Below are 11063 nucleotides of genomic sequence, written 5' to 3' on the forward strand. Positions count from 1 at the left end.
TACTCTGCCTGCCATGGGCAGTAATGCCCCACTCAGAAGGCTGTTTCAAGGATTATTTCTAAATTCTTTCCATTCCTCGAGATCTAGTCCTGAAGACAAACTCATTGAAAAGGTATCTCTACTCATTTATTTGACGAATACCTACTGAATTTTGAATTAATGAAACAAAGCATGTTTGTATTTTGGGGTTTTGGTGGTGGTTTTTGTTTGTTTGTTTTTCATACAGGGTCTTGCTCTGTTGCCCAGGCTGGAGTATAGTGGCGTGATCTCAGCTCACTGCAGCCTCCATCCCTTGGACTCAAGCAATCCTCCCACCTCAGCCTCCCCAATAGCTAGGACTACAGTCGAGTGCCACCATGCACTGGTTAATTTTTGTAATTTTTGTAGAGACAGGGTTTCACCATGCTGCTCATGCTGGCCTTGAACTTCTGAGCTCAAGCGATCCGGTTGACTTAGCCTCCCAAAGTCCTGGGATTATAGGCATGAGCCATTCTGCCCAGCCTGAAACAAAGCATGTTAAACACTTAGAGCCTAGCATCCAGCAAGCACTCAATCAAGACATCTATTATCACCGTATCATCTCTTCTAGAAATATGGTCCAAGCCAGAAGAATCTGCTTCTTAGTCTAAACTTTGTGTGACCATGCTCCTAAAATCCAGTGAAGCACTGCTTTCTTTTCCAGCTATGAAATCCAACATGACTTTCCTCCAGGCTCTGAGGTCTGGCCTGCCTTTTGTGTTAAGGAAGATTTGGAACTGAGAGCAGCTTCCCTCATGGCTTCCCCTACCTGCTAGGAGATGAAACACCAGCGGGGCCAGCCAAGAGCTCCTGTCGCGCTCTGGTCCTAGCAGCGGCACGGATGTTCCCTCCGCTCCATCTGGCCTGGTCTGCGATCTGTCGGGAACTGACCTTCTTAGCCTCCATCTGGCGCAGCGATATGCAGCATGACCCCAAAGCAGCCTCAGCTTGGCTTCTCCTCACTGTAAGCGCACACGAAGCTCTCTAGAAAGTCCCGATGCCAGCCTCACGAATTCAGATGCCAGACGGATGAACAGAGTTTTAACAGAAGGCAAACTCCATCCTCCATCACAACCATGTGCTTCTGCTGAAGGCGCTCACTTCCACTTTGCATGCCAGCTGGGATTTGTTGTCCAGTGTCACAGGAGGACCATGGAGCCGTCTCAGGCCCCCAAAGTTTATTTCTAAGCAGCTACTCAGATACTGATGATGAGGTATACTTGAGTTGTTTTGTTTTTTCAATGCCACAAGTATTGTCTTTTATTATATCTGGTTCTCAGTTTTAAAAGCATGTTTTCCCCTTTCTGTCTCAAAATGTGCTGGAAACCCTTGGTTAGGTCAGACCTGAGTCTCACAACAGAGACTCCCTGCTCATTTCTTGAGCTGCACTCTGGTCTTTGCTGAGAGAAGAAATACAAATCCTCCTCAGTACTGGGGCCTCTATCACACGGTCAGTAGATCTGGGGACATGGGAGCCTCCATGCCAGGGATTTCCGGGCCAGAAGAGCAAATGAGCCGCAGCTTTGGCCTGCAGACTGAGAGGCTGGGCTGTGCTCGTCAGGGGCCCCAAGGAGACTCAGGAGCTGAAGACAGCCCGATGCGCAGATGTGACTGTGACTGCACAGGCTGGGAGGGGGCCTGCAAGGTCCTTGGGGACTGTGCAGGTGCCGCACACTCACGTCCCTTTCCTGAGATGAAGGGATGGGAGACCCCGAAACCAGCATGCGGGGGTCCCTTCCTCTGAGATCACAACCAGGACCCCTCCTACTCATCATTTTAGGAACTGAGCTCACCCAGTGCCCCTGCTGCCTCCAGCAGGAGATTCTGCTAGTGCTGCCCAGCTGCTGTGGGGCAGAGCTTCCGTCTGCATTCCTCTCTCGAAAGGCTGGGCCACATCCTCCCATTCATTAGCTCTTGACTATAATTTCCTTCTGTCACCTTAAAATCGTATTTTCTTCCTGGCTTCCTCCCAGGCTCTCGCTTTCATCTATCTAAGGACAATCCCTCCTTGCTAATAAACCTCAAGTGGGAGGGCCAGCCCCTCCTGCCAGCCCTTTCATCTGCCCTTTGCAGAGGAAAACCAGCTCTCACCTGGGCATATGCCCAGCCATTGCCTCAGCCCACAGCCTGCAGTTCCCACATAGACCTTAGAGCTCTCTTTCCTGCCCTAAATTCCAATTCTCAGATGTTCAGATAAGCTAAGAATCTTCTTGGCTCCCCTTGAAAACTCCCCAGCAAAACTGCCAGCAATTGCGAGCTGTGTTATGTTCTCCTAGGCCAAGAGGGTGCTGGGGAAGGTGGCTCCGTAATGTTCTTCGGAAATCTCATTAATCCCAGTCTTTTATGAACTGCATCCTCTCACTGCCTAACCATGCTGGGGTAATTATCTGACTTTGTGTCCTGACAGCTAGCATCAGAGGTAGAACACTATTAGCTTGACCCATTCCTTTGGCTTTGTCATTGATTTCATTGAGAAATTAAAGGTCTTCTGCATTTATTTTATGGTTAAAGAGATCATGAACAAAAACACAAATGTAAATCAACGATAAATAATTATTCTAAAATGGCATGAGTAAGCTCTGTATTCTGTAAGTAAAAGCCTCAAAAGAAGACAACAGCCGTGGTTAAATAAAGCACAACAATTTGTAAGTATCAGCGAAAATAAGGGTGAGAGAAAGAAAAATTCAGAATGTTCGATTTCACAAATAACAACTCGGTAAATTTAAACTAAAAGCACTGTACTTAAAATATGAACATATACTGACGATGTAAAAATCATTTGGAAAGCTCAGTTTTGCTATTCTGAAACCACTGCAATTGTTATGAAATAATGTTCCCTGTCCTTATAAGGCTTTAAAAACAGGCATAAACTTCAAGACAACAAGCCTGTAAAAACTGTAATTGTTGTGTGTTATCATACAGGCTGTGCAGGGTATTTTACACACCGGCTTACAGTCATGCTGGGCCTTAATGAGTCTAACTAAAAGACTTTTTAGCAATTTTCATTTTGTACGGATTAGAGAGTATTAGTGGGGCCCATATGGTCTTCTATAAATTAGAAGATCAAACGAGAGAGTCTCTGCAGCCGGACCTCAGCTCTGGATGGCGTCTCTAATTCACCTATTCAAGTCAGTGGGGAGCAACTGCCCCCAAGGGTTACAGAGCATCAGGGACCTCAGAGGTCTTGGACTCTGTCCCCACGTACCTCTGGGGCTGAGATGAATGGACTTGGCTATTCAATCATGAGCATGCTGGCACTGGAGATTCTGATCTACCTGTTGTCTGGAAGGTTTTAATATCACGGTTATACAAATTTCAAACAGTTTTATTTAATGGTGCTCCCAAACGAGCAACTGAAGAGCTGGAGAAACACATAATCCAGATGTTGGCAGGCCCAGGAATCGGATCAGCACCGAGGAAGAATCTGCCAGTGAAGTCCTGATTCTACTCTCCTAAAGAGAGTCAAAGCCAGGACCCAACTAAGTTCAGGCGCAGACCTGGGAGGGCATTTATTGTCTAGAGCACACAGTGGTGAAAAACAAACAGAAAAACAAACAAGAACCCCTCCACACAAAAAAAAAAACTCAACTGTCTTTCTGTTCAAAGGTTTCTATAAAAGTCCTTTCGTGTGCTCTGAAAAACTCAGTTTGTTTCTGATCTAAATATCTCACTTCACCTTAGGGAGCATTCATTATTCTCTACAGATTTCCTTTTGGTGATTCTGGTGTGAGTGGTGTGGAAACCGTCGGGGAAGGTTCCATGAGATCCTGCCCATCTTAGAAGTGTGGGCTTGGCTTTGCTGAGTTTTGGCCACTAAAGCTGTCCCCTCCTCTCGTCCCTGTGCCCACCCGCTGGCACTGACGGCGGCTTCAGTGTGAGTATAGTACCTGCCGTTCCTGGTATCGTGTTGCCGCATGTTCTTGATAAAATGGATCTTCTTAAAATTCTTTGGTCTGGGCGAACCTGAGAGAGTTCGACATCTGAAAAATAAAGTCATTTCAAAAACACAGTCAGTTGCCTACTGGACAGATGAGACATCTCCACACAAAGACAGGAAGGACCAGACAAATGGCTTGAGTCACCCCAGAGCAGGCTGAAGTCTTCGGGGATAATGAAAACAATGCAGCTGGAAGCAAGGAAGCTTAAAAAAATAAAACAAAAACCCAATGACAGACAACTTCCTTGATAATACTGATATTATTTTATATGGGTCTCTAAAAAGCCAGCAAATCAAGACTATTGTCCCCTGCATTAAAAAAAAAACAAAACAAAACAAAAAAAAACAAACAAAGTTCCAAAACACTTTTTTTTTTTGCTATCTTAAAAAGAATCCTCCCAGGCCAGGCGCAGTGGCTTATGCCTGTAATACTAGTACTTTGGGAGGTCGAAGCGGGTGGATCACCTGAGGTCAGGAGTTCGAGACCCGCCTGGCCAACATGGCGAAATCTTGTCTCTACTAAAAATACAAAAATTGGCCAGGCGTGGTGTTGTGTATGCCTGTAATCCAGCTACTCGGGAGGCTGAGAAAGGAGAATCACTTGAATCTGGGAGGTGGAAGTTGCAGTGAGCCGAGATTTATCACTGCCCTACAGCCTGCACAATGGGAGAGAGACGCCATCTCAAAAAAAAAAAAAAAAAAAGGAATCCGCTCATATCAACACAGGTAAAGGGAAGCAAAACTGTACATTTAAAGGATTTAAAGGGGGTAAGAAAACACTGGAAAATTCAGTTCAAAAACAAGCCTGAATCACTTTTCTTCTATAACAAGATTTTGGCCTGAATTACCTGGACATCTGCCTCAAGTTTCAACTTGACCTGCTATGCCTGGGAAGTCACAAATTTACACTGAATGAAAAAGCAGAGACCTGGCTAGTTGCTGTTTTGTTTTGTTTTTTTTTATAAGGTAAATTTTAAATAAACATTTGTTGAACTAAAATGGCTTGGATTCAAGTTTTTTTTAATTTTTATTTTGCTAGAGTATTCAACATTTGCCTGTACTATAGGACTGGCAGAACGGACCACAGGCCAAGGAGATCTTATTTGTGTGTAGTGTTTTCACCCGGCAAATTCTAAGTTACAAAACCACAATCACAATGACAGAAAAGCAAAATGTTCAACAAACAAGAGTGTCATGTTTATTCTAGACAAAAGGGGCTGTGACTTTTCGATTTTGGGTTTCGCTACCAAAAACTTTTCTGACCTGGGTCACAGAAGTCAGTTCCTGCCATGGGACATGGGTGTCTGTGACCGGATTCTTGACTCTAAAGAAAGATTCTGGGCCAGGCGTGGTCGCTCACTTAAATGCAGCACTTTGGGAGCCCAAGGTGGGCACATCAACTAAAGTCAGGGGTTCGAAACCAGCCTGGCCAACATGATAAAATCCCGTCTCTACTAAAAATACAAAAATTAGCCTGGCATGGTAACAGGTGCTTGTAATCTCAGCTTATCTGGAGGCTGAGACAGGAGAATCACTTGAACTTGGGAGGCAGAGGTTGCAGTGAGCCGAGACTGCAGCACAGCACTCCAGCCTGGGCGACAAAGTAAGATTCTGTTTAAAAAAAAAAAAAAGGAGGTCCTTTTAAAGGTTTGTAGACCCCTACTTGAAGGCATTTAGTAGATGCCTACTGTGGCCTTCAGGAAGGTTAAAGTGGGGATGGCACTGACACTCTCCGTCCCAACTCCAGGCCTCCAAACCCAGATTTTTTTTTTTAAAATAAAGACAAGGTCTTGCTCTGTTGCCCAGGCTGGAATGCAGTGGTGCCTCCAGAGCTCACTGCAGCCTCAAACTCCTGGGCTCAAGCAATCCTCCCACCTCAGCCTCCCAAAGTGCTGGGGTTATAGGCATGAGCCACTGTGCCTGGCCCACTAAACACAGATTTAATTGGCTCAAGGTTCAAGGAGACAGAGCCTCACTCTGCCTTTTGTTCTCTGGGAGCAGATCCAGAACCCCAAGCGGCCTCATTTCTTCCTCCAGAATGACTGCTCGAATCTGAGGGCCACTCAAAAGTTCCCACCTGTCATACACACACAAAGAAGGTTCTTGAAACATGGCGTTACTGTTAAGAGGAGAATCCCTGAAAGCATGAAGTGGTTTCTGGAAGCACCCTCATACCGCTTCCCCCGGCTTCCTTTCCCAGGAGCCGAGCTTCCTGGGCTAGCCAATCTGAGGGCAGCAGGCCAAGAGCTAGACAGCGCGCGGGTTCAGGCAGCTCGCAGATCCTGCCACCTCAGCAAACCCGGGCGCCTTCCTCCCACCTCCCAGCTGCAGGAAGCTGGGACCGACGCCAGCACAGAGGAGGGACGGCCTGAGCTGCTCCCTGAAAGAGGGGCCCTGGATTCCTTGGTCTTCTGCTGGAAGTAGAAATCCACAAAAGGGCCACAGGTGGCTGTCTGCGCCAGCAAAGGAAGAAAGTGGGGCTGTGATCACTTTAACAGCTGTGGCCACCCGCATCCATCCACCCAGACAGACTGGAAAACCAGGGCAGGTGCCGATGCCAGCCACATTTGCTACAAACAAACAGAGGTTTTTCTTGATACCTAGTAGAGATGGCTTAACTCTTTATTTTTGGACATTAGGTAACCACCAGGTAGGTGCAAAATTCCTCAGTCCAAGTCCTCTCATGATGCATGCTCAGTTCTTGGAGCTCCAGGTAGATACAGGAAACCCACTAACAAACTATGATGCTAAAGAAAAGTAAGACTTCTAACAGGGTAACTTAACAAAGATCTTTTATTTCCATAGCAGCACCCAATTCTAACTGCACATACACCTTACTCATTTAGCCCTTCATTCAGCAAGTTGTTTGTTGTCTTGCTTTTTTTTCTTTCTCTTTTAAGCATTCAACCAAATCACCAGGGAACCTAAGAAATGCTTTAAGAGACTTGTGTTGGCAACAATTGCCAAGGAACTGGAATACTGGGTGCTCAGGCTGCAGCAGGTTAAGCAAAGAATGAATTAATTTCAAAGCTGCCTGCAACAGCATGTAAACATCCATTTAAAAACATACATTTTAAGTGATGCAAAATTAAATTAGCATAGAATTAAATTAAAAACTAATTTAATGAAAGATTAGCTCTTTCTTGTTAGCACTGATTACAGGATATACTCAATTATGCAAAAGGTCTAATAGATGCCTTGGAGCCATTTGTTCTTCTGCTGAGCTTAAAAGCAAGCTGGGTTAATAGCCTTCTACCCCCACAGTTCCCAAAATACTTCAGCATCATTATTGGTGTTATCATTCAACAGACCAGAGAAGCCTTCAGCGATCAGCCAACTGGCCTTCCCATTTTATAGATGGGAAAACTGAGGGCCCAGAGACACTAAGTGAATTTCCAATGGTACATACCCACTTAGAGTCAGGCCAAGAACTCACGTTCCCAGACTCCAAAACTAATGTCCCTTCTTCTACACTATGCTAATATAACTCCCAGGAACAAGTGAATTTCTAAGTAAAAATGAGAACAGTTACATTTCTTTAAGTTCTTTTTTTTTTGAGACAGAGTCTCTCTCTGTTGCCCAAGCTGGAATGCAGTGGCAAAATCTCGGCTCACTGCAACTTCTGCCTCCCAGGTTCAAGTGATTCTCCTGCTTCAGCCTCCTGAGTAGCTGGGAATACAGGCACATGCCACCATGCCCAGCTAATTTTTGTATTTTTAGTAGAGACAGGGTTTCACCATGTTGGTAAGGCTGGTCTCGAACTCCTGGCCTCATGATCTGCCCTCCTCAGCCTCCCAAAGTGCTGGGATTACAAGCGTGAGCCACTGTGACAGGTCCAATTCTCTCTTTTTTTTTTAAGTTTTCTTTTTTAAGAAACTTCAGGCTAGAGTTCAGTGTTGAGCATAGCTCACTTAAGTCTCAAACTCCTGGGATCAAGTGATCCTCTTGCCTCAGCTTCCTGAGTAGCTGGAACTACAGGTGTACATCTATGTGCCTGGTTAATTTCTTTTGTGGAGATGGGATCTCACTACATTGCCCAGGATGCTCTCAAACTCCTAAGCTCAAGCGACCCTTCTGTCTCAACCTCTCAAAGTGCTGGGATTACAGGTGTGAGCCACTGTGTTCAGCCAATATAAGAACCTTATTTGTGTATTTATGTGCTGATTGATTGTAGAAATGGGTATCTCCCTACCTTGCCCGGGCTGGTCTTTAACTCCTGGACTAAGTGATCCTCCTACCTCCACCTCCCCAAGTGCTAGGATTATAGATGTGAGCCAATGCACCCAGCTGAGGACGTTTTTTAAATTAAAAAAAAAAGGGGCCGGGAGCAGTGCCTGTAATCCCAGCACTTGGGGAGGCCGAGGCAGGGGGATGACGAGGTCAGGAGTTTGAGACCAGCCTGACCAACATGATGAAACCCTGTCTTTACTAAATATGAAATTAGCTGGGCTTAGTGGTGTGCGCCTGTAATCCCAGCTACTCAGGAGGCTGAGGCAGGAGAATTGCTTGAACCAGGAGGCAGAAGTTGCAGTGAGCCAAGATCGTGTCACTGCACTCCAGCCTGGGTGACAGAGTAAGACTCCGCCTCAAAACAAAACAAAAAAAGGTCCCTTCATGGAATAAACACGGACCTTGATTTCTAAAACTCTCTTGATTTCTGACTTATTCTTAAAATTTTATAGTAACAAGATTTGAGGTTCAGTGCAGTATTCTGTGAGAGCCGGTGGAAGTCACAGTTGAGGCCGACATGCACTTTTACTGCACTCATTTGTGCCACCACAAGGCTGAGGACCAGTCTGGGTGGATTCCGACAAGGGCACAGGGTGACAGCGTACCAACCAGGAACACAGAGCCCGCCCAGGTCCTCCTCCGGCCTCTCCTCGCCACCTCGAGACTCAAGGACAGCGCATCCCGAAGCTCGACAGCCCTGCCTGGGAATTCCTGAAGAGAGAAGAGCGCTTCCTAGCCTATACCCTGAGTCTCCTGGCTTCCTTCGGCTCACAGTGACCACGCTATTCCAAGGACATGGCTTCTAGCAGCCTCTTGAAACTCCAGGGGATTCTCAACATTATTCATGGATTTTCCCGTTTGTGGCAGGAATGAGAGAACCTTGGTCAGATGGCGATGTTACTCACTCTGACACCAAAGCCATTCAGTGCGCCTGCGAACACCTCTCCTCCACGCTCACTGAGTTTGTGGACCAAGGCCAAGCTCCCTCATTTGACTTTCAATGTAGCTTTCTGTCTGACTCCTGCAGGCAAATGGGCTTCTCCCCACTTCACTGCTCCTCACAGAGTAACACTTGTGCCCAGGCCACGTTTGCCATACAGCCACATACCACGCATCCTAAGAGGCTCCTGGAGGTTACCCACACTTTGAAAAAGACTCCAAAAGTGGAGATCAGACTGTTTGGGTCTGACTTTCTCTTTAAGAGGATGTCAGCGACAAAATTCACAGTTGCCGAACACCTCCCATCTGACCCCAGGTTGTCTGTGCTCACTCTGTCCTCCACTCTTCGTGCAGGCCAAGCCTATGGACATGAGTTCTGGCCTGGGAGTGAAGCTCCAGGTAGGGAACGAGCCAGCTCCAGGGTGAGGATCTCCCCCACAGCAGGACCCTGCCAGGCTCAGAGGGAGGAGCAAGGCACTCCCAAGTCCTGGCCTGGCCAAGGCTCACAGGGTGCAGATGCAGGTTCAAGGAGGAGCGGATGCAAGTCCACAGGAGCTCACATGCTCCCAAGGCCCTCCCTGCTGCCGCCTGCCCTGCGGTCCCTGGGAAGCCCCTGCGCCCCGTCTTCCTGGCTCACTCCCACACGCTGCCCCACACAGCTCAGGGCTGCAGTGAGGATGGAAGCGGGTGCAGTACCTGAGTGCGCGCTCCTCCACATGGGCCTGGCTAGGTTAGAGGAGGGGAACCTGCCAGTCACTAGCACAGCACAGCTCAGCAATTGCTGTCACCCAAAAAGACAGCTTGCAAGCACTTTTCTAATCCCGAGGGAGAAAGAAACAGAAACTTTCAGATCCAGAGAGCACTCACAACTATCCTAATTGGGCTTCCAGCAACTAGCCAGGGAGCGACATTGTGGTCACCTCCTGAGGAATTCTGGTTGCCCCTCCTGCTGAGAATGAAGTCCAGGACTGTACCTACCGTGTGACTGCACCTGGAGGACAGGCTGGGACAAAGCCAGGCTCTTCTTCCATTAAGCAGCAGTTTACAAAATGAAGAGGAGTCATGGAAAGAAAAACACCCAGATCTCCACGCAAACTAGGCTGTTCCAATTGTAACTGGACTTAACATTGTCTTGGTCTAACGGCCCCCAGAGGTGGGCTGGGCACTGGGAGATGTCCCATAGTCCCTGGGATTCAGATGGTTACTTTTAGATTTAATTCTATAGATCAAGAACTGAAAAAACCAAAATTAATCTCTGGATATCACTGTGTACTGTTTACATATACATAAATGAAACAGAAAACTTACCTCCGGAGAGGGGCATTCTCCTCAATATCTTCCAGGGTTTCTAAGGAAGATCTCTGAGAGATGAGGCGCCGTCTGCAGAGAGAAGGAAAAAATCTGGGCGTTAAAACTGCGTTGCAGAACTCATCAGACATTTCTGTAAATCTAAAACTGCCATTTAAAAAAAGATCAGATAAAGGCTGTCTCTAAGAGCCTGCCACGTTCCCACCCGGCATGCCAGGCCCATCTTGCTGGCTGAATTCTGAGCATTCTCCCTGGTTAGAGGACCTCTTTGTGGTGATTAAGGAAGTGACTGGTCCTTTTGAGGCTGCCATTTCCCCAAGGACACACACACAGACGAGACAAGGGGCCTCTTGTAATAATATAGAATAACTCTGGCGCTGTGTGCAGCTTTTCTAAAGCATTAGCTAATACTGTTAAGTATCCCGATTTGAACCTGGTAACTGATAAATATGAAATCTAAAACCCTATTAAAAACAACTTCAAAGTCATTAGGATGCAATAAAAAGGTTATGCTCCTTGGATGGGCATGATTTTAAAAGCAACTAGAAACAAGAAAGAAATTATTCCTTTGGGAGAATTTCTCATACGGGTAGAGAGAATAAATACGTGGCATGACTATGCAAAACATTAA

General features: G+C 46.6%; 1 protein-coding gene across 1 annotated transcript in view; it reads right to left on the reverse strand.

Annotated features, from left to right (window-relative positions):
- The window catches only part of CABLES1 (Cdk5 and Abl enzyme substrate 1), a 74879-nt gene extending 64148 nt beyond the window's left edge, over positions 1–10731 (reverse strand). Inside the window, exons 1-3 of the mRNA XM_032293208.1 lie at positions 10638–10731; positions 10433–10504; positions 3906–3998 (exon numbers count right to left, since the gene is read on the reverse strand). Coding sequence (XP_032149099.1) covers positions 3906–3998; positions 10433–10504; positions 10638–10678 — 206 coding nt within the window. The 5' untranslated portion in view covers positions 10679–10731. The remainder of the gene's footprint in view (positions 1–3905; positions 3999–10432; positions 10505–10637) is intronic.
- Positions 10732–11063: the final 332 nt, after the last annotated feature.

Source organism: Sapajus apella, unplaced genomic scaffold (assembly GCF_009761245.1).
Source record: "Sapajus apella isolate SASKATOON/1434 unplaced genomic scaffold, GSC_monkey_1.0 scaffold29, whole genome shotgun sequence".
Lineage (NCBI taxonomy): Eukaryota > Metazoa > Chordata > Mammalia > Primates > Cebidae > Sapajus > Sapajus apella.